The 27,899-nt window shown below is 42.6% G+C and overlaps 1 protein-coding gene across 1 annotated transcript in view; it reads right to left on the reverse strand.

Annotated features, from left to right (window-relative positions):
- Window positions 1-27,899, reverse strand: part of CFAP92 (cilia and flagella associated protein 92 (putative)) — a 181,420-nt gene that overhangs the window by 54,042 nt on the left and 99,479 nt on the right. The window contains exons 7-9 of the mRNA XM_075833826.1: window positions 18,115-18,293; window positions 15,157-15,267; window positions 7,925-8,109 (exon numbers count right to left, since the gene is read on the reverse strand). Of these exons, the coding sequence (XP_075689941.1) occupies window positions 7,925-8,109; window positions 15,157-15,267; window positions 18,115-18,293 (475 nt within the window). The remainder of the gene's footprint in view (window positions 1-7,924; window positions 8,110-15,156; window positions 15,268-18,114; window positions 18,294-27,899) is intronic.

Here is a 27,899-nt window from a genome sequence, read left to right on the forward strand (position 1 = left end):
CAATGAAGTCCGCAGCTGTCATGCACATGTTATGTGTGCTGCGGATGCGTCTTGCTTTTTTAACTTGACATTTCTTCATTCTGGCTGGACCTATGTATTTCTAGGTCTACAGCCAGACTGAGGAAGTCAATGGGGCTCCCGTAATGACGGGAGCGTTGCTAGGAGACGTCAGTAAATAGTCACTGTCCAGGGTGCTGAAAGAGTTAAGCGATCGGCAGTAACTGTTTCTGCACCCGGGACAGTGACTACCGATCCCAATATACATGTATCTGTAAAAAAAAATGAAGTTCGTACTTACCGAGAACTCCCTGTTTCTGTCTCCAGTCCGGCCTCCCAGGATGACGTTTCAGTGTAAGTGACGGCTGCAGCCAATCACAGGCCAAGCACAGGCTGCAGCGGTCACATGGACTGGCGCGTCATCCAGGGAGGTCGGGCTGGATGCCGAAGGAGGGACGCGTCATAAAGACAACGGGCGGTAAGTATGAATTTCTTTTACTTTCACTAGGGAAAGTGCTGTCCCTTCTCTCTATCCTGCACTGATAGGGAGAAGGGAAGCACTTTTCCCGCAGTCCGCAGCAGCTAGTCCGCATCAATTTTCTGCACATTTTGTGCAGATCCGCAGCCGTAATCCGCAACCCGGATTAGGTGCGGCATTGATGCGGACAGTTGCGGAGGAATTCCGCCATGTGTGGTCATGCCCTAAATCTGCACCAAAGTAAGCAGGATTTGGTGCGAATATTCGGGTGGATTTACCTGGGGTTTCTGGATCATATACACGGTTGAATTTTACGAAGCGTATCCAACCCGTGTGACCATCCCCTAAGTGTTGACTGAATAGAACTGGATACTGTTGCTCCTTCAATTAGTTCCATGCTGAGTTTTTGTGCCACAGATTGTCATAACCTGTCCTACCGTAATCTATAGGTATTCTACCTTAATGTCAACTTTTTGTTTAGCCCCTTTGACAACCTTACTGGACTTTCTCATGTTCTAAACGGTCTGTTTTTCGAGTTTTAATAACTCTGAGGAGCTTGCATACTTTTCACTCCAACCTAATTCTGGCCCACTACACATGGTGAACTTGGTTGAACTTGATGGACATATGTCTTTATTCAACCGTACAAACTAGATAACATATAAAAAAAAAATATTTGACCTGAATCCATTGGTCACTTTTTTCTTTATTAAACATTCTGTTCTGATGCAAAATAAAGATTTATATGACAGCACTGTATCCATTCAACAGATGATTCTGAGAAGCAGTAATTGCCTAATAATGGTGACGTAGTCCAGTGCGCACCAGGCCATAGACCTCACTATGTACATTGCTGAATACCAAAAAAATATATATATATATATATATATTTTTTTTTTTTTTTAGAAAACTCCAATTATAAAATACATTTGGCTTGATCAATTCTAGTAATATTCTCCAATTTCCCCGTAAGGAAAAAGCTGGAAGGAACTCGGGTTCTTAATTATACCTGTGTTCGTACACTTTGTAATAACTGATGCAATTAGCTTTGGCACAAGTGGCATAAATAATGAGCAGGAAATACCTGACTCAATAACAAGTAGATAATTGTAAATCATTGTGTATGGAAACATTTAACTAAAGTGAATTAGAGCTGACAAAGAACATATAATATGTATAGAACATACACACAAATGTTAGGAACAAACAGGTCAATTATATGTATGATTAAATATGCAATTTTATCATTTAGGATAATAGGGTTTGATAATAATTTATACACAAAAGAGCTAAACGTTAACCTGTCTCTAGGAAAAAAAAAATCATGGTGGTGATAATATACTTTCTAGATTTAGGCTAGGGCTCCACGGCACAAAATGCTGCACAAGGAGGGAAAAAGTGGAACAACATTAAGGTTGAGTCACGATAATGGTGTAATTTACTGAGACGCATGAGTGTCCAAATGTTGGGTGGAGACCTAGTCTTATTATTAAGACATCTATTACTCAGACTTATGTGCCCTTATGAGTTGTCCAGCATGGCTCGGTTTCAGTTTTTAGTTAAATAACAGTAAACATCTCTAAAAGGGCAGAATATGCATACTGTAGATTGCCGAATCTGCTCCAGTTTCCTAGTCCTAATCATGTCCATGGATCTGTGCTTAACATCTTTTACAGAGGCTAGATATTAGGGCTCCACAAGCATATAATGTTAAAAGTATAACGTTCGTAATATACTTACCTTTTGCCAATTTTACGCTGTTTCCATCAGTTCTTGTCCTGCCATGATGTGACGTTTATGAGATATAACGTGGCTGGCTGTGGTCATATGTAACGTAACGAAGACTGAACAACGATGGGAAGCAGCGGCACGGGTACGGAGCAAAATTGGTAATATTGTAAACTTTATTATTTTTACATTTTAAGCCTTTGGAGCCCTATAATCTAAACATAGAGATCCCTTAACCCCTTCCCTCTTTAGCCACTTTTGACCTTCCTGACAGAGCCTCATTTTTCAAATCTGACATGTGTCACTTTATGTGGTAATAACTCCGGAATGCTTTCACCTATCCAAGCGATTCTGAGATTGTTTTCTCGTGACACATTGGACTTTATGTTACTGGCAAAATTTGCTCGATATGTTCAGTATTTAATTGTGAAAAACACCAAAATTTAGCGAAAAATTGCAAAAATTAGCATTTTTCTCAATTTAAATGTATCTGCTTGTAAGACAGGCAGTTATAATACACAAAATTGTTGCTAATTAACATCCCCCATATGTCTACTTTAGATTGGCATCGTTTTTTGAACATCCTTTTATTTTTCTATGACCTCACAAGGCTTAGAACATTAGCAGCAATTTCTCACATTTTCAAGAAAATTTCAAAAGGCTATTTTTACAGGGGCCAGTTCAGTTGTGAAGTGGTTTTGAGGGCCTTATATATTAGAAACCCCAAAAAAGTCACCCCATTTTAAAAACTTCACCCCTCAAAGTATTCAAAACAGCATTTAGAAAATGTCTTAACCCTTTAAACATTTCACAGGAATTAAAGCAAAGTAGAGGTGAAATTTACAAATTTCATATTTTTCTGCAGAAATACATTTTTAATACAATTTTTTTTATAACACAGAAGGTTTTACCAGAGAAATGCAACTCAATATTTGTTGCCCAGTTTTTGCAGTTTTAGGAAATATCCCACATGTGGCCGTAGCGTGCTACTGGACTGAAACACCGGCCTCAGAAGCAAAGGAGCACCTAGTGGATTTTGGGGCCTTATTTTTGTTAGAATATATTTTAGGCACCATGTCAGGTTTGAAGGGCTCTTGCGGTGCCAAAACAGTCAAAATCCCCCAAAAGTGACCCCATCTGGGAAACTAGACACCTCAAGGAAATTATCTAGGGGTGTAGTGAGCATTTTCACCGCACAGGTTTTTTACAGAAATTATTGGAAGTAGGCCGTGAAAATTAAAATCAACATTTCTTCAAAGAAAATGTAGGTTTAGCGATTTTTTTTCTCATTTCCACAAGGACTAAAGGAGAAAAAGCACCGCAAAATTTGTAAAGCAATTTCTCCCGAGTAAAACAATACCTCACATGTGGTAATAAACGGTTGTTTGGAGACACGGCGTGGCTGAGAAGGGAAAGAGCGCCATTTGGCTTTTGGAGTTCACATTTAGCAGGAATGGTTTGCGGAGGCCATGTCACATTTACAAAGCCCCTGAGGGGACAAAACAGTGAAAACCCCAAACAAGTGACCCCATTTTGGAAACTATACCCCTTGAGGAAATTATCTAGGGGTATAGTGAGCATTTTGACCCCACAGGTTTTTTGCAGAAATTTTTGCAAGTAGGCTGTGAAAATGAAAATCTACATTTTTTCAAATAAAATGTAGGTTTAGCTAAATTTTTTTCATTTCCACAAGGACTAAAGGAGAAAAATCACCATAAAATTTGTAAAGAAATTTCTCCCGAGTAAAACAGTACCCCACATGTGGTAATAAACGGCTGTTTGGACACACGGCGAGGCTGAGAAGGGAAAGAGCGCCATTTGGCTTTTGGAACTCAAATTTAGCAGGAATGGTTTGCGGAGGCCATGTTACATTTACAAAGCCCCTGAGGGGACAAAACAGTGGAAACCCCCCACAAGTGACCCCATTTTGGAAACAACACCCATTGAGGAAATTATCTAGGGGTATAGTGAGCGATTTGACACCACAGTTTTTTTGCAGAAATTATTGGAAGTAGGCCCTGAAAATAATAATCTACATTTTTTCAAAGAAAATGTAGGTTTAGCTAATTTTTTCTCATTTCCAGAAGGACTAAAGGAGAAAAAGCACCACAAAATTTGTAAAGCAATTTCTCCCGAGTAAAACAATACCCCACATGTGGTAATAAACGGCTGTTTGGACACACGGCAGGGCTTAGAAGGGAAAGAGCACTATTTGACTTTTTGAGATCACATTTAGCAGGAATGATTTGCGGAGGCCAGGTCACATTTGCAAAGCCCCTGAGGGGACAAAACAATGAAAACGCCCAAAAAGGGACTCCATTTAGGAAACTACACCTCTTGAAGAATGCATCTAGGGGTGTAGTGAGCATTTTGACCCCACAGATGTTTCATAGAATTTATTAGAATTAGGCAGTGAAAATAAAAACAGTCCTTTTTCTTCAATAAGACGTAGCTTTAGCGCAAATTTTTTCATTTTCTCAACAAATAAAGGAAAAAAAGAACCCAACATTTGTAAAGCTATTTCTCCCGAGTACGGCAATACCCCATATGTGGTCATAAACTGCTGTTTGGGCAAACGGCAGGGCTCAGAAGGGAAGGACCGCCATTTGGAGTGCAGATGTTGCTGGATTGGTTTCTGGGCACCTGTGGGCCCAAAACAGTGGAAACCCCCCAGAAGTGACCCCATTTTGTAAACTACACCCCTCAATGCATTTACCAAGGGGTGTAGTAAGCATTTTAACCCTGCAGGTGTTTTGTAGAAATTAGTGTGCGCTCAATGTTGCAGAGTGAAAATGGGATTTTTTTCCATAGATATGCCAATATGTGGTGCCCGGCTTGTGCCACCATAACAAGACAGCTCTCTAATTATTATGCGGTGTTTCCCGGTTTTAGAAACACCCTACATGTGGCCCTAATCTTTTGTCTGGACATATGACAGGGCTCAGAAGTGAAGAGTACCATGCGGAGTGGAGGCCTAATTTGGCGATTTACAAAGTATTGGTTCACAACTGCAGAGGCTCAGATGTGAAATAATAAAAAGAAACCCCTGATAAGTGACCCCATTATGGAACTGCACCCCTCAAGGCATTTATTAAGGGGTGTAGTGAGCATTTTCACCCCACAGGTCTTTTCCATAAATGAATGCGCTGCGGATGGTGCAAATTAAAAATTTATATTTTTCCCTAGATATGCCATTCAGTGGCAAATATGTCATGCCCAGCTTATGACGCTGGAGACACACACCACAAAAATTGTTAAAAGGGTTCTCACGGGTATGACGGTGCCATATATGTTGAAGGAAACTGCTGTTTGGGCACGCTGTAGGGTTCAGGGCCGAGGCAGCACCATTTGGCTTTTGGAGAGCGGATTTTGCTTGGTACTATATTTGTTTGAGTATTGCTGGTGTTTTATAATGTGGGGGTACATGTAAGCGGGGCGGAGTATATAAGGGGCATAGTCAGGTGGTATAAAAAAATAAAAATAATCCATAGATGTGTGTTACACTGTGAAGCAATCCTTTCTGCACAGGCCGGTGTCGCACTGATAAATGGTGTCATTTCTTATCCCCCTTTTGGTCCACACTCCGCGCCTTTGTAGTTTGGGGAATTTTGCTGGGAAAGTATTATCCTGGTATAATACGGGCACCGTCGCTTCCATCGGATATGATTGGGCCCTCCCTTCCTGGTTCCCTAATTTTAGGTCCTTGATAAATCGCCTCTTGAAACAGAAGAAATGTTCTCCTCGGGCACAACTGCATATTTTTTTATTTCCTGACTTATTGGAGCCATAACTAATTTTATTTTTCATAGACGTAGCGGTATGAGGGCTGGTTTGTTGCGGGACGAGCTATAGTTTTTATAGGTACCATTTTTGGATACGTGCGACTTTTTGATCACTTTTTATTGTAATATTTGTAGGGCAAAGTGACTAAAAAACAGAAACTCTGGTAACGTTTTTTACGGGTTTTTTTTACGCTGTTCACCGCGTGCAATAAATAATATAATATTTTGATACCTCCGGTCGTTACGGTCGTGGCGATACCAAATACATATGGTTTATTATTATTTTTCAATAATAAAGGACTTGATAAGAGTAAAAGGGGGATTGTGTGTTATTTGATTACTTGAAACTTTTATTGTTTTCAAACTTTTATTTTTTGCACTTTTTTTTACACTTTTTTATACTTTTTTTACACTTTTTCTCAAGTCCCACTAGGGGACTTGAAGGTCCAACGGTCAGATTTTTTTTTTTCTAATACATTGCACTACCTATGTAGTGCAATGTATTAGATCTGTCAGTCATTCACTGACAGCAAGCCGTTTAGGCTTCGCCTCCCGGCGGGGCCTAAATCGGCTTCCGTAATGGCAGAGCAGGAGACCATTGTGTCTCCTGTTGCCATAACAGCAGTCGCCAGTCCCGATTGCCTGTCAGGGCTGGCGATCTGCTTGTAACCGCTACGATGCAGCAATCGCTTTCGATTGCTGCATCGAAGGGGTTAATGGCAGGGATCGGAGCTAGCTCCGGTTCCTGCCGTTACAGGTGGATGTCAGCTGTACAGTACAGCTGACTTCCACCGCTGATGACGCCGGATCAGCTCCTGACCCGGCGCCATCTTGCCGGCAGCTACGGAAGCCGATCAGGCTCCGCCGCCGGGCGGATCTTGACCGGCTTCGGTGCTAGGCAGACCGGGAGGCCAGTATTAGGCCTCCGGTTGCCATTGCAGCCACCGGAACCCCGGCAATTTCATTACTGGGGTTCCGATGAGCTGCAAACACCTTAAGTGCAGCGATCGCGTTTGAGCGCTGCACTTAAGGGGTTAATGGCGGGGATCGAAGCTAATTTCGGTCCCCGCCGTTACAGTCGGATGTCAGCTGTAAGATACAGCTGAGATCCGGTGATGATGGGACCGGCTCAGCTTCTGAGCCGGTGCCAAACGTTTGACGTACATGTACGGCAAGATGCGGGAAGTCAGTACTTTCCATGACGTACATGTACGGCAAATGTCGGGAAGGGGTTAAATTCTATAATAAGTTCTTATCTGTGACTGCATTCAAGGTGTAGTAATAAATGTGGATAACACTGCAAGTACTTGCACTGTGACAGTAGACGGGACTAGAAAAGTTTGATCATTGTAAAGGGTGGTCCATTAATTTCTGAGGTAATTCATTTTATTACTATGCTTCGAAACAATCAAAACATATCATAGGCACAGAAAATAATCATTAAACACTTGGCGAGAGCTCTAATCATTACATGCATGTGAGTTCAGATCAGCGATGTTACTTACAACATGTACACTCTGAATTTAAGCTGTTCAGCTATGCAAGCAAAAGAGTACAAGAGGGGATTGATGCATATAATAAAGATGTCCTCAAATCACCACACTGCAGGGGTCAGCAATGTACCAGCTGTTTCAAACTACAGCTACCAGCATGCCATGCTATGCAAATGCTTTATTATTTCAGCCAAAGACTGTCAGGGCATGCTGGAAATTGAAGCTTCACAACAGCTGGAGTGCCGAAGGTTGCTGACACCTTCCATACTGTTTAATTCAATAGTTCTTTTTAATATTGGCATTCCGGACAGCTCCTTTTATGCTTTGGTACGGTGTTAGGTCCGGAACTACCTCTACAAAACATGATCAGGAAGTAAAGCAACAGTTTCACACAGAGCTTAAAAAGTACATAACATACCAGAACAGCTTGGCATAATGTTTGTTACCTGTAAAACACAAATTGGAGTTGGTGATATCGGGAGAGATGTAGCTGAAAGGATCCGAATAACCATTGGATTGAGATCATGTCTTTGTTGATCTGACAGCAAGGGAGCGTTTAGGGCCAAAGTCACGTAACAGTCTAATATTTGATGCGAGCACATCGGAAGACGACTTGTGACTGACAGATCTCCTGTGAAAAATAATTATAGAATGTTAATAATTGATAAAGCAAAGCAAAAAGTTTGCTAACAATACCCCCAGTGTATGTGGCTGCAGATCATGTTCTAGTAAGAACGCGATTCTGCTGTCTAAATGAATGGAGAGGAGTGCATGATGGCGATTGGTCAGCGTCATACACTCCTCTGTACAACACCCACTTGATCGAAAGTAAAAATACGCCCACTTGGGCATTAAGCAACTCATTAGCATAAACCAAAATCGCTCCTAACGTTGTGAAAATAGATCGTTTTTTAAAATAAAAAGCATTACTGTCACCTACATTACAGCGCCCATCTCCTTATGTAGGAGATAGGACACTTATAATGTGGTGACAGAGTCTCTTTAAGCATAACCCACCTTAGAACAAAAGTTGTAATGCTTTCCTAAAGGTGACATACACAATTTTTGCTATTAAAGAGGTTATCCCGTGCCAAAAAATGCTATTGCAATCATAAACTAACCTAAAATATGGTGACTTACTAATACACTTGAAAGTTCTTGTTGTGCGCCGATTTCAAGTTTGAAAATATAGTCACATGGTCCCGGAAGTTCAGTTCTTATTGCTGTTTTGATGACGCGCTGATACAGGCACGCGTGATTGAGAAAGCTCTCACCCCCACCCGTGTCGGCGAATCATCAAAGCACATGACTGCAAGGGGGTTGGCACTGCGATGATGTTGAGAAAGTTAGCCAGCCCCCTTATACCACAGCGCTGTCTCGTTTTCCTGCAGGCGCATTGTTGACGCTGTGCCGAGAACAAGGACAGCTGTAGAAGTGGACATGTGAAAGCGGTATGTGGGCGTGCCTTCAGGAGCTGAAGGAATACCGCAAGTCCCGCCCAAAATACAGAAGTTTCAAAGCAGCAACACCGTTACACCGGAGTGTGGTGAGATATGCAAAAATTTGATTTTGTGTAGGCAGAGTGAAATTAGCAATGTGTAATGCTGATTACAAATATATCAGTTTTTTTGTTCGTTCCCACATAACCCCTTTAACCCTTTACAATATTAAGTATATTTACCACTGTATACAGTGTACACACACCTAATTTGTTATTCCACCATAAACCCATATACTTTACTGCACAAATCTCGAGATTCTCAGGTAGCAATCAATACACGTGTTTCAATAGAAATTAAAAAAAACCCTTATGTGGGTGTCGATTTTGGGGTGTGAATCCCCACTGTAATTTGCCACTTATAGCTCACAGTAACTTAAAGTTCAATTACACGGCCCGATATAGTCCGTAAAAACGAGCGCCGATCAACAAGGCAGCTCGTTGATCGGTGCTTGTTTACGCCTTTCACAAGGTGCAATGCTTGGTTATGTATGGGGGCGAGCAGCAGGAGCAGGAACAGGCCTATAATGATCGACAATCTCAGGCAACAGCAATTCAGTAGCAAATCGTAAAGGATACAATGAAGACACTACTGCATTTTTGGTTTCATCCTTTTTGGTTATGCTGATGAAGCAGTCATGATTTGTTTATTTCACTCATATAATACAACATTACAAAGAAAGCACAACTGCTTTATTAGCATATATAAAGCGGCCACATTTTTATATTCACACTATCATGAAGACTTCTGTTCTTATCGGAGCCATTTGAGAATATACATGTAACTACAATGCAATCAAGCTGACATAGTAGAAAACATACTGTATGTGCTTACCGAACACCTGAGTTTTCTACAATGAGGATGAAAGTATTAGCCACATATTCAGCAGTATAGTGTCACAATAACCAGTAAATTTTGTCATACTCCTACAGTTCTGCACTGGGAACATGCAATTATGTATTATTCAGACTTTCCAAATATGATCCATTTTGTGACATTTTTCTTAGTCAGCTTTTAGAGGTAACATTCAGTGAAACTGAAAATCCCACTGATCTTCAAGATGATTGAAATACATTTTCAATAAATGGTACATATTTCAAGAAAGAGATGACAGCTTGGAACGAATGTGGGACATATTGCGGTGTCAGCCTAAATGCTGGTATCACTTCTTATGTTACTAAACTGTCTAAGCAGGAACTTGGCAGATACAACCCATTGTATAACTAATTTTTTCACTTAAAGGGAATCTGTCAGCAGTTTTGAAGAGCGATACAAGGGAGCGGGAGAGCATTGTAAACATACATTTGATTCCCCCGGGCCGCGCGGTCGCAAGTGCCACTCTCTGCTCTGAGTGATGTCTCTAGCGGTCAATCAGGAGACCTCCCTTTAGAGCTGTCACTCAGAGGGGTGGGGTTTACAGCATACAGTGCAGAAGCACTTGCACATCAAGTGCCTTAGTGGCACTCGTGATCAGCGCACAGGGGGGAATAAACATCGTTTTCTCGGTCAAGACAAAAGGTATGTTTAAAATGCTCCACCCCCTCCACCTCAAAACTGCTGTCAGATTCTCTTTCTTTCCATGTCTGCACAGCCAGAGCAGGAACAGGCCTATAATGAGTCGAAAATCTCAGGCAACAGCAATTCAGTAGAAAATGGTAGAGGATAGAATGAAGACACTGTTTCATCAGCATAGCCAAAAAGGATGAAACCAAAAATTCGTTGTTTTTTTTTGGGGGGGGGGGGGGGGGGAGGGATTAAGTGTCATGATTTGCTTATTTCACTTGTATAGTATAACATTACAAAGGTCAACATTCATATCTCTGACACAAAGAAAGCATAACTGCTTTATTGGCATATATAAAGCGGTTTCATTTTAATATTCACACTATCATGATGACTTCTGTTCTCATCGGAGCCATGACCAGTATAACAGATCTGAGAAACCTAAAATTGGGTCCCCCAGAAAATCGCTTATTTCGATAGCAAGAATAGCACTGCAGACTACGTTATTCTTACTGGCAAAATCAGTGCAACTCTGATAGGATGGAAAAACCACTAATGTGTACAGAGCCTTGCAAAATGAAATCACATAAGTGCTAATACTTGGTAATATGTACTCTTAAAATGTTGCCACATAGACTGGCTACAAAAGAGTGCATGTAGGGGAACAGGCATACAGACTATACCAGGTGTCTCAAACACGTGGCCCCTGGACCTCATGTGGCCCCTGAGGCTGTCATCTGCGGCCCCCGAGGCACCGTAGCTCCCTCGGAAGAGGAGAGAACAAGCGGAAGGAGGAGTGCGCTGGAGCCTATATTATCGCTCTGGCCACGGGACTCCGGCACTGGGGAAGCCCCTGACATCACGGTCCATATATGGACCGTGATGTCAGGAGCAAAGCAGGATTCCCAGGCAGAGTGCTAGAAGCGGCTCTGCTCCGGGACCCCAGCTCTGGGGAAGCCCCTGACATCACTGTCGATACATGGACAGTGATGTCAGTAGCAGAGCAGTAGTCCCAGGCAGGGCGCTAGAAGTGGCTCTGCTCCCGACTCCGGCTGGGGTAGCCCCTAACATCACTGTCCATAGATGGAAAGTGATGTCAGGAGAAGAGATGGAGTGCCAAGCAGAGCGCTATATGGACAGTGATGTCAGGTGCTTCCCCAGAGCCGGAGTCCCAGAGCAGAGCTTATACTCCTCCAGCAGAGGGCCCTGTGGCATTATCTACAGAGAGCCCTGTGGCATTATCTACAGAGGTCCCTGTGGCATTATCTACAGAGGGCACTGTGGCAATATCTCAAAAGGGGCTGCAAAATCTTCATATTCTTGTGTCTGCCAAATGCTGCCAACTGAGCAGCCATACAGCATTTAGCGACACTTAAACTGGATTGTTAAAATAAGCCCGTGGAGTAAACTCGCAAAATTCCGTTAAGTTTAAACCTAGCGCTATTATTATAGTAATGTAGTTTTATTATAGTAATGTAATATTATAATAGTAGTTCAAATAACTAATTGATTAACAATAATTTTGTATTGTATCAAATTTGAAAGTAATGCAGCCTGTCAACTTCAAATTCTTTCTATGTGCGGCCCATTTAACCGGCCGAGTTTGAGACCCCTGCTCTATGCCGATGTCCGTGCCCTTAGGAGCTGTCAACAGACTACAACAAGCTAAACCAGCCATTGTCTGTTGACTGATCTGCAGAGCTCCTGCGAGGTATGTATCATTACATGAATTACTGTAGATTACCAATGGTAAAATTATTCTAAAATTCAGCTTTTACTTAGGAATTGCACTTAAGGTAGTCTGTCAGCACGATTTAGGCTAACAATTGTCTGCCACTGCTAGTTAGCGATAGGGTAAAGGAGATATACATACCAGTGATGTGGATCATAGGGCTTGCATCAGGGTAAAAAATAAATTTTATTCTGCTGTGCGACGTATGCTAAGCAGCAGTATCTCAAAAAGTTAAATACATTTTTAATAAAAAGTGTAAAAGGGGTCATATTTAGTGGGGTTCACTGGGCTAGTGTCACCCACTATTACTACCTTCTTTTATCAGGGTCACTAGGGTTATGTCCCTACCTTTTCTTTATATAACACTCATCTATTTGCCTTGCTACTAAGTAGGTGTGTGCGCGGTGATTCAAGACACAAGTGTATAGTAAAGATAGGTTTATTACCAACACAAATCACACTGTTCTTAAACACAAAATACACAGAACACACACATATATATATATATATATATACATATACACACACATACTCACAGTATAGTATCAGAGTATCAGTATACCTCAATACACATAATAACTGAATATGTATTAAGTATACTAATAGTACACGTGGCACAGTACTAATACAATATACTATACTATACTAACACTCAAACATATACAATGCAGTACACTCCTTCTTGCTTCTATGTCACACCCACCTGACTAACTGTCCCTGTAACTAAGGGGTTAATCTTGTACACAAAAAGGGGAGTAGGGAAAGAGAGTTTCAGTATGGGAGTGAGAGGGTTACAGTAGGGCGGTTTTGGTAGTGTAGTGTAGGGTTGATACGGCTGTATTTGTGTGTAATGTGCAGGGCTAGGGGAGGTTTAAGGCTTAAATCAATGTGCAAATAGTGTAGGTTTAATGTGCAGGGCTATGGGAGGTGAATATGATACCAGCGGTTAAATGTATTGGGACCTGAGGAAATGCTCGTTGTATAGGGGGGAGGAAAAGTTAAGTGCAGCTACTGCTGCTGCTCATGGAGAGGGGGGGATACTCAGCAATGATCCGGAGGGAGCAGAAGGTCGTTCGTTGGTGGTAGTCTAAAATTTCCTGGTAGACACTGCGTTTACTCTGGACTTGATATAACACAGTGGACGAACACCAGCAGATGACATGGCTCCCCAAACCATCACTGACTGTGGAAACTTCACACTGGACCGCAAGCAACTTGGATTGATGCCTCTCCACTCTTCCTCCAGACCCTGGGACCTTGATTTCCAATTAAAATGCAAAACTTACTTTCATCAGTCAACGCAGCCGTCTACCAGGAAATTTTAGAGCACTTCATGCTTCCCCCTGCTGACCAGCTTTATGGAGATGCTGATTTCATTTTCCAGCAGGACTTGGCACCTCCCCACACTGCCAAAAGTACCAATACCTGGTTTAATAACCCCAGTATCACTGCGCTTGATTGGCCAGCAAACTCACCTGACCTAAACCCCATAGAAAATCTATGGGGAATTGTCAACAGGAAGATGAGAGACACCAGACCCAACAATGCAGATGAGCTGAAGGCCGCTATCAAAGCACCTGAGCTTCCATAACACCTCAGCAGTGCCACAGGCTGATCGCCTTATGCCACGCCGCATTGATAACACCTCAGCAGTGCCACAGGCTGACCGCATTATGCCACGCCGCATTGAGGCAGTAATTCATGCAAAAGGAGCCACGACCAAGTATTGAGTGCATATACCGTACATACTTTTCACTAGGCCAACATTTTGGTATTAAAAATAATTTTTGAAATTGGGCTTATATAATATTCTCATTTTCTGAGACACTAAATTTTGGGTTTTCATTAACTGTTCCCATAATTATCAACATTAAAAGAAAAAAAATGCTGGAAATAGGTCACTCTGTGTAATGAATCTATATATGAGTTTCACTTTTTGAATTGAATTACCGAAATAAATTAACTTTTTGATGATATTCTAATTCATTGAGAAGGACTAGTGTACACACACATATGTACATAGATATAAATATATAAAACCCTTCCCATTACAAAAAGTATTTAGAAAGTTGCAAAAAACACACAGATAGACATTTTTATAAACAAACAAAAACAAAACAATATTTCAAAATGTCTACATAGCCTTTAAAAGAAATCAGCTAATTTCCTATGTGGAAGAATGCATTTAAAAAAAAATATATTTTGCTTTGGGAAAGTATCCAATTTTACACTTGTAATGTACATATAGCGTGTACACCTGGGCTTCATAAAGCTCGATTAGCCTGACGGAGTTCAAAAGATTGGTAACTGTAAAATGTATATGCCATAAAAAGCTCATGACGTATAAATTAAATGGATGCCATAGCCTATGGGTAACTGATGCCACTGTTAGGCACGCTTCACAGCCTGTTTAATGTACACATTGGAAGATTTTCCCGGCATTTACCCTAAATATATGGCCAACAACATAGTGTGAATGGAGAATATATGCGGTTTAGCGTCAAAATTGTATTAAAGAAAAACTAATATTGTACTTTTCATCAAATCAGATTATTTTCGGTTCACAATTAGCGTTATACAGCTTAGACTTTGTTCTTGTCACATTTGGACCATACAACTTATGTATACAAAAAAAAAGTATACAAATGTATACCATAACATTCCCGTAGGTTAACAAAGAAGACGCGTCGGAATCAGTGTGAAAATTCTGCCGTGTGAACAGGCCTTAGTCTTTATTGCTTACCCCATATTTTGCCATGGCTGCAGAGAATGCCAAAAGATACAAATGCCTACAGGTATCCCACACATAGAGAGGATGCTTCGACTTGACAGAGCTAATAAAGCACTACCAAGTGAATAGCATTTAAAGGCTTGTATAAACTTGTGCGATTCAGCCAGTTTTGAGCTGTTGTCCCTCAACAGCTCAACCCTTATCTATACGTACCTGCAAGGAGCGGCATAAAGTTAATGCTCAAAGTCAAATACTTCCTTTCTCCTTGAAGGGATGGAACACTTAAGACCTTTTCAGACTTCTCTGTTTCCGATTTTTTCCTTACTGAGAAAAAAAATAAATAAGCAATGAAAGGCTTTCTTAAAAACATTGTCCAGTAAATTAAACTGGGTAAAGATTATAGAGTACAACTGCTGAAATCAAATCACAGAACAGACAATAAATTGACCATTCGCTCATAATGTGAACGCCTGAAGTCTGGCAATAGGTCAAGAAGGGATATACACATATTTGATATCATACCGCTAAGTAGACTGAAAAATAAAAAGAGTTATGAGCCAAATAAAAACAATATGGTTCTAAGGTCTAAAATGATCCTTTCTTTGGTAATCCTAAAATGTTAAAGGCTATGTACACCTTTGCAAGTGTGTATACACATATACACACATACATACACATAAAGTATTTATTGATTTTATGCAACTTTCAACATCACTTTTATTAAAATGGGTTTACTTTTTAAAATACAGCTTCTATATATCCAGTATACAGAAAAGCTGTATCATTCTGTCTCAGACGAATCAGTCAGTTCACACTACAACCTCATAACTTAGATGTGATTTTTAGTAGCTGGATCCTGTATGTCAAAGACAGACGGGACCTGCTCTCAGCTGAGCCAGAATGATACAGGTTCTATGTATAAAAGGTACATAGAATCCGTATCTTAAAAAGTAAAAACATTTTTTTAATAAAAGTGATTTTGAAAGTTGTTTTAAAACACTAAATACAGGGTGGGCCATTTATATGGATACACCTAAATAAAATGGGAATGGTTGGTGATATTAACTTCCTGTTTGTGGCACATTAGTATATGGGAGGGGGGAAACTTTTCAAGCTGGGTGTTGACCATGGAGGCCATTTTGAAGTCGGCCATTTTGTATCCAACTTTAGTTTTTTGAATGGGAAGAGGGTCATGTGACACATCAAACTGATCGAGAATTTCACAAAAAAAACAATGGTGTGCTTGGTTTTAACGTTACTTTATTCTTTCATGAGTTATTTACAAGTTTCTGACCACTTATAAAATGTGTTCAAAGTGCTGCCCATTGTGTTGGATTGTCAATGCAACCCTCTTCTCCCACTCTTCACACACTGATAGCAACACCGCAGAAGAAATGCTAGCACAGGCTTCCAGTATCTGTAGTTTCAGTTGCTGCACATCTCGTATCTTCACAGCATAGACAATTGCCTTCAGATGACCCCAAAGATAAAAGTCTAAGGGGGTCAGATCGGGAGACCTAGGGGGCCATTCAACTGGCCCATGACGACCAATCCACTTTCCAGGAAACTGTTCATCTAGGAATGCTCGGACCTGACACCCATAATGTGGTGGTGCACCATCTTGCTGGAAAAACTCAGGGAACGTGCCAGCTTCAGTGCATAAAGAGGGAAACACATCATCATGTAGCAATTTCAGATATCCCGTGGCCTTGAGGTTTCCATTGATGAAGAATGGCCCCACTATCTTTATCAGAAACTTGTAAATAACTCATGAAAGAATAAAGTAACGTTAAAACCAAGCACACCATTGTTTTTCTTGTGAAATTCTCGATAAGTTTGATGTGTTACATGACCCTCTTCCCATTGAAAAAACTAAAGTTGGATACAAAATGGCCGACTTCAAAATGGCCGCCATGATCAACACCCAGCTTGAAAAGTTTCCCCCCTTCCAAATACTAATGTGCCACAAACAGGAAGTTAATATCACCAACCATTCACATTTTATTTAGGTGTATCCATATAAATGGCCCACCCTGTACATTAATTGAATACAAAAAATTGCTAACATAGGTGTATGCAGCCTTTAAAGGATTTCTACTTTCATTGGCATTGATATATACAATTTTACCCTCAATATAACTAGCTTTCAACCAAATATTAAAATGCAAACAAAAATAAAACTAAACGTCTCAACAATTTAAATACTAACTCAAATTTAGAGGAAAGCGTATTAATTGCAAAACAGAAGAATTGCTAACCTTCTAAAAAAAGAAGCACTCTTTTATTCTGAAAATAAGATCCCCATATGACAATTGATACAACAATCGGAAACATTTCTAGCAAAACAATATTTTTTGTGATCCCATTATTTAACCAAGACGTAGGCCACTGACCACTTAACATCCCAATAAGCTATGTAGCCTATACTACCTGCTGCAGCAGTGTATAAGGAAAGAGAATCAGAATATTGAAATTCTCATTGCCAACTACGACCATTACAGTTGATAATAAATTCTAACCATAATCCTAAATCCTCTCTCAATTGTTTAGTAATCCTAATGTGAGAACCAGGGGATTTGAGCCCTCTGGTGGAAACATATAATCTCTTCAACTCCACCCATAGGAATTACTCTACTAGCAAAGTTTAAAAGACCTAATAACGACTGCATTTCTTTTAACGTAGTCTTCTTTTTTGATATCATGCACACTAATAAAGATCTAATTTTATCTAATTTAGCCTCAGGCAATCTAAACTGCATTTCATGCAAATCAATAACTATTCCTAAAAATTCTAAACCTAAACAAGAAAAAACTGCTTTATCATTAGCTAACGGAACACCAAATAACTCAGAAACTTTGAAAAACTTATCTAATAACTGCAAACAAATAACAGAATCTGAAAAATATATCCATAGATTATGGATTACAGCACCCATGTGGCTTTTAGTTCTGCAAAGAACCCCAGAACAGTCTGTATAACCATACAATAAAGATATGGTGTAAATAAAGATTTTATTTGGAGATTCCTGGCTTAGTACTGAGATAGGGCACTCATGTTGATGTGTCCTACTCGGAAAAATACAGGTTTAGAGACATGTTATTGTGCATTTTCTATACATGTGCCTTTATCTGCGATAACTGTATCAGAGTGTTTAAGACGGTGCACAGCACCATGTTCTCCCTTTGACGATAATGCTTCTATTTTCAGATCTTTTGAAGAATGTATGTTCAATTGAAGTTTCGGTAAATTGGCTTTCATATCCGTCCAGCTCCTTGCTGATTTCTGCTTTCCTGCTGGCGGTTTTTCTGACTGAGCCAAAACGGATAAACCGGTATTAGACATCTCTAACCTGTCAAAAAGATCAATAAGAGATATTACAATTGGGAAGAAAAGCAAGCCAATGCATGTTATCTTTTATAGCTGCAACTAGTTATAACTTGTCAAACCATATTGTGAAAAGTAGCCTACACATCAAAAATATTTTATATGCTGTCTGTATTTATATAGTCTTATGTTCCAGTCAGGGCCAGCCTTAGAGGTTTGTGACCTATGCTATTGCACAGGGCGCATCACTCCAGCAGGTGGAAGGGGGTGCTGTGCTGGCTCCCTTCCCCTGCTTGTTTCAGAAGCGCTCAGGCCCAGCGACTCAGCAGTCGCCTTTCCACCCGGCCGCTTCTTCACTCAGTGGTGTCACTAGCAGCCGCTGCTACAGCGGTAGCGACGCCAGTATAGCAGAGCAAGGAGGCCACACGGGGATTCTGCTCCTGAACGGAGCGCTTGATGTCTCTGTCCATATATGGACAGTGACATCAGGGGCATCTCCTGAAGCGGAATCCCCGTCCACAGCGTTGCCGACTGGGATTCCACTCCAGGAGAAGCCAGTGACGTCACTGTCCATAAATGGACACAGACGACCGGGGCTTCTACTGGAGTGGAATCCCCGGTCACAGCGTCGGCAACGCTGTGGACGGGGATTCCACTTCAGGAGTTGCCCCATATGTCACGGTCCATATATGGACAGGGACATCAAACGGAGCGCTCCAGGAGCGGAATCCCCGTCCACAGGGGGATTCCGCTCCTTCAGAGAGCCACAGTGGCGCTATCTACAGGAAGGGGGGGGATGTGTGGCACTAACTACAAGGGGGCTGTGTGGCGCTACCTATAGGGAGCTGTGTGGTGCTACCTACAGGGAGCTGTGTGGCGCTACCTACAGGGGGCTGTGTGGCGCTACCTACAGGGGGCTGTGTGGCACTACCTACAGTGGGCTGTGTGGCGCTACCTACAGGGGGCTGTGTGGCGCTACCTACAGGGGCTGTGTGGCGCTACCTACAAGGGGGCTGTGTGGCACTATCTACAGGGGGGCTTTGTGGCACTACCTACAAGGGGGCTGTGTGGCGCTACCTACAAGGGGGCTGTGTGGCGCTACCTACAAGGGGGCTGTGTGGCGCTACCTACAGGGGGCTGTGTGGCGCTACCTACAGGGGGCTGTGTGGCGCTACCTACAGGGGGCTTTCTGGCGCTAACTACAAGGGTGCTGTGCCACTACCTTCAGGGGGTTGTGTAGATCTATCTACAAGGGGCTTTGTGGCACTACCTACAAGGGGCAGTGTGTCACTATCTACAGGGGGAATCTGTGAGTGCTGGGCTGATAGTCATTTTACTGTGAGTGGAGGGTTGATGGTCATTTTACTGAGTGGGGGGGCTGATGGTCATTTTACTGTGAGTGGGGGGTAGATGGTCATTTTACTGTGAGTGGGGGGCTGATAGACTTCAAGTGGTTCCCACCTCTGAGCTCCAATTAAAATTAATAAGAGGCAGAAAATACCTGCAACGCTCGTTTGGAGGTTTTTTGCCTGCATGTTTTGCATTAGCCTCAACAGCTTAAAAAAAACGCAAAAAAAGAAAGGTCAAACAACGCTGTCAATTCAAAATCTGTTTCATAATTCCTGAAGGAATTTTGAAACATATTTTTTTTGCCTTACAAAAAAAACGCTGTGTGAACATACCCTAAGAGTGTAGTGCTTGTTATTAGCCGTTTTCTGTCTTTCTCTAAACAATTTTTGGTAGGGGTGCCTTGAGGAAATTTTATTTTTCCAGTGGTGCCTTGAGTCCGAAACTCTGTACTAGGCTACAGGATCACGCCGGCCTACGCAAGGATCCTGTCATGGAAAAGCTCCGTTCGTTTTGGGAACGGGGCCTAGGTGAGTACATTTTTTTTTGTTTGGGGGCGCTGTCTACAAGAGGGAGGTGGTGGGCATTGTCTAGTAGGGGTAGGTGGGGGGCTGTATGACACGATCAACAAGGGGGAGGTGGGGGGGATGTATGGCACTGTCTACAGGGAGGATGTATGGCACAACCTACAATTGGCACTATCTACAAGGGGGGGCTGTGTGTGGTAACCAGGGGAGGGGGGCATTATACTGTGTGAGGGCCACTAAGCGGACATTATACTGTGTAGGGGTACTACAGGGGGCAATAAACTGTGCGTGGCACTTAGGGGGCATAATACTGTGTGGGCACGATTAGAGGACAAAATACTATGTTCTTAAAGGGGTTATATTATATTATTAAATATTATTGTACTGTATGGGGGGCACTAAAGGGGCATTATACTGTGTGGGGCACTATATAGGGCACTATACTTTGGGGGGCATTATACTTTTTTTTATGGGGCATTTTTTTTATGATAGGGGTGTGGCGCCGAAAGATCATTTCGCACAGGGCGCCATCTATCCTAAGGCAAGCCCTGGTTCCAGTCATATTTATATTACTGTATAACTTGATCACACATTACTGTGGTTCAAGGGGTTGTCCCGGACATTTAAAAGACTGGCTGCAAGTAGAGGGTGTGATAAAATAGCTAAATAAATATTGCTTGTAAATCCCCCGCTGCTCCAATGCTCCCCGCTGTGTCTCTGTCCAGCAGTGATAACATTCTGAGTACCGGCATGTGACCTCTTCAGCCAATCACTGTCCTTAGTGGTCACGTGCCCACCGTACTAGAAATCACCACTGAGAACAGCTATTTGCTGTAGCAGTCACATGCAGGTAGATGTAACCTCACCACTGCTGGACAGCAACAGAGAACGGCAGGCAGAACCGGATTTACCAGATGTGTACTACATAATTAGTTCATTTATCTGATCCCCTGAGAACATTCAGTATTTTTAATTTTCCAGACAACCCCTTTAACTGCAGTCACAATTAGATCTTCAGGTTTTGCTTAGAGTTAGTGTCACGTACTCTCTGCCTGCGGCTCCCTCGGTCTCCAGGACATCGAGAGTTACTCGCTCGGGCTTCGCCCGGCCTGGCAGACTGCAGCCAATAGGAGCTCAGGTGCGTCAGGCCAATCAAAGCCTGGCTGATGTTCCTGAGCTCCCGCCCTCTCCTTATTTAGTTCAGCCTGGGATAGTTGGCCTTTGTCTGTAATTAGAGTTTCCTTGCCTGGTGCTTTCCCTTGTTTCAGACTCCCCTGAGCGACTTGCTTTTTGACTTCTTGTGACCTGAACTCGGCTTGACTTTTCTTTGCCTTCTGTCTTTTGTTTTTTCCGCATTCTCCCGGTTTGACCCTGCCTGCCTGACTCCGCCTTTTGCGCCCGGACTTTTCGGCGGCACAATTGCCCTGCCTCTCCCTCTGTGTACTTCCCAGGTGACCCTTTGTTCTTTCGTACTGTCTCGGTCTTATCTGTTTGTCAGTTGCACTTGTACCAGTAGAGGGAACGCCGCCCGGATGTGCGCCGGCGTTTAGGTCGGTGCGTACAAGTAGGTAGGGACAGAGGTTTGGGAAGAACAGGGACCTCACTGTTTACTGTGTATTTGTTCATGACAGTTAGCTTTTAGCGTATATTCACACGCAAGTATAATAAAGTGGGAAGTCCCGCATCGTTACCAAACCGCAAAAACATGTGGCAAAAACTTTTTGCTGGTTTTAACATAATTACCCTTAAAGTGTAGCTAAACGATTAACAAACTTCTGATGTGTCATAGTGACACATCAGAAGTTTTGATTAGTGGGGGTCCGAGCACTGAAACCCCCACCAATCGCTAAAACGAAGCAGCTGAAGCGCTTGTGTGAGTGCTCAGCTGCTTCGTTTCTGTCCGGCTTTTTCCAGAAAGCTGATGTAGCGGAGTACGGGCTCATAGACTTTCTATTGAGTCCGTCCTCCGATACATTGATTTTCGGAAAAAGATGAACAGACACGAAGCAGCTGAACGCTCACACGTGCGCTTCAGCTGCTTAGTTTTAGCGATTGGTGGGGTCTCCGTGCTCGGACCCCACCAATTTTATTCGGTAATAGCCCTCTAAATAAGTTGTCCAGGCAGAGCTACCTGTATCCTGACCATCCACAGAAAGCAATTAAGGGCATGAAGTGCATAACAATGCACCTGAAGGGTGCTAGAATTTCTCAAACATGATTTTAGTTTCAAAATGTGATGGCTACAACAGCGGTGTAAATTAAAGCGTACCTCCAACGACATTGCCTAAAAATAATTTTTTGCACAGCTAAATAGAGCCTTTCACTACAATTCCAACAATACCTATATTATGCAGATAGCCACTTCCTAGCCCGAGATCCCGCCATAATACAGGTCAGACAGTAAGGGTATATTCACATGCAGTGACCAAAAATTTCCGAAAATACGGAGCTGTTTTCAGGCGAAAACAGCTCCTGATTTTCGGACGTTTTTGTAGCAACTCGCGTTTTTCGCGGCGTATGTTACGGCCGTTTTTGGAGCCGTTTTTCAATGGAGTCAATGAAAAATGTCTCCAAAAACGTCCTAAGAAGTGACATGCACTTCTTTTTCGCGGGCGTCTTTTTACGTGCCGTATTTTGAAAGCGACGCGGAAAATCAAGCCTCGTGGGAACAGAACACCGTAAATCCCATTGCAAGCAATGGGCAGATGTTTGGAGGTGTAATGGAGTCGTTTTTCCAGGCGTAAAACGCCCGAATTACGTCTGAAAACTCTGCGTGTGAACATACTCTAAAAGTTAAATCTTATTTTGCTGCATTTTTAAATGAGTGGGCACTTCTTGATTGTGACTAGGGATGTCACGATACCAGAATTTGGACTTCGATACCAATATTTTGTGTAGTATTGCAATTTCGATACCAAAACGATACTTTGCCAACAGTAATAAAAAAAAAAGTTCTTCCATTTTCTGATGTGAGGCGCGTGGTGTGATGGTGAATTTAACCTCTACGTGCCTCACATTAATAGTAATTAACCCCATTATGTTTCCCAGTCATAATGGGTTAATGTGTGAGGTTCATGATGGGGTTAATTACTATGAATGGGAGGCACATGGATGTTAAATTCATCACACCTCGTGCCTTACATTAATAAGTGCAAGTTTTTATTTTATTTTCTTTACAGCGTACACATCATAAATGATGTAAAAAACTGTTGTGCAGGTTATTACAACCGAACCAATACCTAATATGTCTATGTTTTATGTATTGAGACTTGTTTTAATGTTTATTGTAAAAAAAGGTGTATGTGTATTTGTTTAAATTTAAAATTACTATGTTTTTACTTTATTTTTAAAATTTAATGTACTGGCATATATCAGATATATGCCAGTACTTTAGCCTGTGTACGTATAGTACACAGGCAGTTGTTAGGACATACCCAGTGGCGGATTATCATTAGGGCGGTTCGGGCGGCCGCCCGGGGCCCAAGTCTCCTGGCCGTCCGAACCACCCATGATCGAATGGCCCCCCTCATGCCCGGTGTGGCGTCGCTAGCACCGGAGGGGGCCCCGGTGCTAGCGGCAGCCACATTCACACATCAATGAAAAGTTACTATAGTAACTGGGGCCTATGTAATAAACTATACGGGCCCCTGTTACTATAGTAACTGACAGTACTTATCCCCCCTCTTCCTGGAGCGCATCGGATCTTGTGACGTCACAGCGCTGTGCGCAGCGCATAACGTCACGATGCTATGCGCCGCGCACAGCGTCCCGACAGTTGATGCAGTGAGGACCTGCGGCCGAAGAGGAGGTAAGTTTAGTTTTATTGTTTTGCTGATGGGTTGGGATCAGTGTGAGCAAGTGAGGGAAATGAAGAGGAAGCAGCGCTCGTACGAGCTGCTGCAACCCCTTCAAAACAGCTAATTGGCGGGGGTCCCGGGTGTCTGACCCCAACCCATCAGCTATTGATGGCCTATACTGAAGGTAGGCCATCAATGTTTAAACCTTTAAAGCCTGTATCTAAGCCTAAACTGTGTTAGGCTTAGATACAGGGCCCAGCTTATACTGCATAAGAATACTGTCTGCTGGACCCTGTATCTAAGCCTACATTAGGCTTAGATACAGGGTCCAACAAACAGTATAAAACATGCACATGGGCCCTGTATCTAAGGCCCTGTTCACATCACCGCCGCCCTTCCGTTGAGGGTTTCCATTTGGTTAACCCCTCAACGGAATAGCAAATGGAAACCTTAGCTACCGTTTGCATCACCATTGATCTCAATGGTGATGGAAACTTTGCTAAAGATTTCCGTTTGGGGGGGATATTAATTTGTATCTATAGGGGGCTGTGTGTAACGCTCTCTACGGGGGGGGGGGGGATGTGTGATATCTACAGGGGGCTGTGTGTGGCGCTATTTATGGGGGGGTGTAATATCCACAGGGGCTGTGTGTGGCACTATGTACAGGGGGCTGTGTGTGGCACTATGTACAGGGGGCTGTGTGTGGAACTATGTATAGGGGGCTGTGTGTGGCACTATGTACAGGTGGCTGTGTGTGGCACTATGTACAGGGGGCTGTGTGTGGCACTATGTACAGGGGGCTGTGTGTGGCACTATGTACAGGGACTGTGTGTGGCACTATGTACAGGGGACTGTGTGTGGCACTATGTACAGGGGACTGTGTGTGGCACTATGTACAGGGGACTGTGTGTGGCACTATGTACAGGGGGCAGTGTGTGGCACTATGTACAGGGGGCTGTGTGTGGCACTATGTACAGGGGGCTGTGTGTGGCACTATGTACAGGGGGCTGTGTGTGGCACTATGTACAGGGGGCTGTGTGTATGTGGTGTTTTACAGTGTGTGGTATTATTATATTCAGGCGCGCAGTCTTTTGTGCTATTATATTTAGGGGCACACTATGTGGCATCATGATAACTTTATTTTCATTTATAGGTGTGGAAATGTTGAAAACGTGAGGAGTCGAAGACATCTGAGTGGCAAATTCTGCAGAATTCAGTCATGGCCGGGAGACGTCGTCATGAGCTCTGGACCGGATGGAGAAGAAAAGAGGAAAAAAACTACTAGAATCTGAGACGTCGTCACATGTGAGTCACTAGATTTATAGAGAATCTGTCACCTCTCCTGACATTTTTATTATAGGAAATCCTTGTATTTCACAAAAAGTCTCTGCAGTCCAGGACTGATAGACAATTCCCCTTGTCAGGAGGATGTGTCCCTGCACAGTGTGATACTGTCAGTATGTAGGGACAAAGCCCTGTGACAAGGGGAATCCATAACACCCATTTGTTAATGTTTGCCCAAAAAGGTAGTGTTAAAAATAGTTACGGCGCGGCAGGGCGGCGGTGCGCAAGGGGGGCCCAAGTTTGGGTAACAGCCCAGGGCCCATCGTCTACTTAATCCGCCGCTGGACATACCTAAGTATGCCCTAACAGGAAATATGCTAAGACAGCCCTGGGGTCCTTCAATAGACCCTGGGCTGTCTGCTTATATATGGTATGGTCCTTGATCGCGTCACAGGAATTCCTGGGATGCGATCCAAGGGGCATCTCCCATCTCATTTTCTCCTGAATGCTGCAGTCAGCTTTGATTGCAGCATTCAGGGGAATAACGGCGGAGATGAGAGGCTTCTCTGATCTCCGCCGTTATAGAGCGGGGCTGCGGCTGTGTAATACAGTCATTGCCCCGCTCCTGACAGGAAGTGCGCGCGAGGTCAGCATGAGGAGATGCGGCCACTTGTCAGGACTCAGGAGCGGGCAGTGGCTGTATTACACAGCTGCAGCCCCGCTCTCATACATTCATGTATTACTATACTGCGGCCGCACAGCTTAGTATCGAAATACATGAAATAACGGTATTGAACCGTTTGGGGATGCACGGTATCGAAACAGTATCAAAGTTTCGATGCATCATGCATCCCTAATTGTGACATTAGCTAAGGGAACTGAAGCCAGAGCTTGTGCCCTTATATCCCGGGATCCTTTGCTTTTAACTCGTGTACGAGCAGATGAGCTCAGCCAATCAGGTCACAGAATCTCCTGCTGCAATCTCTCCTCAGCATATAGTATCTATACAGACATCTTCTGCAAGGCAGAGTAAAGACAGACAAGTGCTGTAATCACTGGATCCCTGCATCATGCTAATATATAGCATGATGCTATATATTAGCATCATGTGTGTGTATATATATACACACACACACATCTATATATATATATATATATATATATATATATATATATACATATATTCACACCCCCCCCCCCCACACACACACAGGGGCATTGCTAGGGTGTTAAAAGTTTTTTTTTGTGTTAAGAATGGTGGTTTTTTTCTTTGATTTTTTTTACAGGTTCGGAAGTTGGACTACTTCAGATTCGAGAACTACTTCGATGAAAGCTTTTTTTTTAAAATTCTTAATAAAATGGTTAACGAGCGGGAGCGGGTAAAGAGGTCGGGAGGAGGACACTTCCAGGTGCTTCGTTTTATGTCATACAAGGAGGATGGGTGCGTTAGTGCAGAATATCGAACTGGGGGCATATTCATACTATAGTGATGTACAGGATTAAAAGTTTTGATAGAATGATTTGATCAATCTGTATTATGTATATGTGGTCTGCGAACCACGGTCTAACATCATGGCTACCTGCGAGTATTCCTTCTGTATGTATTGATTCTTCTGACATATGTAATATTGAGTGTATAATGTTATCCTGATGTATGTGATGGTTTGACTCTGACAGTTACTTTTAATAAAACGAGTTTAAAAAAAAAAATGGTTAACGAGGGTTGTGTGTGTGTGTGTGTGGGGGGGTTTATTTCAATAAAATATACTTTCTGTGTGTGTTTTTTTTAATTAAAGTTATTATTACTGCCTTAGTAATGGCCGCTGTGTGATTGACAGTGTCCATTACTAAGGGGTGATTAGTGTTAGCCGGTGGAAAGGCTAATACTAACCCCTCATTATTACCCCGGTACCCACCACCACCAGGGGTACCGGGTAGAGCCAGGTACGATCCAGTACCCGACCATCTGTAGTGATGGACTGCACTGGGGAGGGAGCAGGCTGGTATTATGAGGCTGGGAAAGCCCAAAAACAGTGGGCCTTCCCACGCTGGTAATGCTAGCCTGCTGCTGTGTTGTATCTGGCTAGTTATGACAAATGGGGGAGACCCAAAGTCGGTTTTTAAAAATAAATAAATAAATTACTGAAAAAAAACCGATGTGGGGTCGTCGTCCCCATTTTTCATAACCAGCCAGATACAACATAGCAGCAGCCTAGCATTACCAGGATGGGAAGGACCACGGTGTTTGAACCTTCACTGCCTAATAATACCAGCCTGATGCCGCGTACCGGGGTAATAATGGGGGGGTTAGTGTTAGCATTTTCACCGGCTAACACTAAGCCTCGCCTTTGTAATGGATGCGGTCAATCAGCCAGTGGCCATTGCTAGGGCAGTGGTAATAAAGTTAAAATAAAACAGACACAGAAAAAATATTTTATTGAAATAAAACACCCCCACTCAATCCTCGTTAAACATTTTATAAAAAAAAAAAACGTCATCGAAGGAGTCCTCCAATCCGAAGTAGTCCAACAACTGAACCTGTAAAAAAACACAAATAAAAAAATTTGTAATAAAAATTGGATGGAATAGTGTAGTAGACTACACTAATCCACCCTGAGGGATCCCATCAAAAAAACCATATACCACACGGTATACGTTTTTTTAACATGAGAGGTT

This window comes from Rhinoderma darwinii, chromosome 7 (assembly GCF_050947455.1).
Source record: "Rhinoderma darwinii isolate aRhiDar2 chromosome 7, aRhiDar2.hap1, whole genome shotgun sequence".
Taxonomy (NCBI): Eukaryota; Metazoa; Chordata; class Amphibia; order Anura; family Rhinodermatidae; genus Rhinoderma; species Rhinoderma darwinii.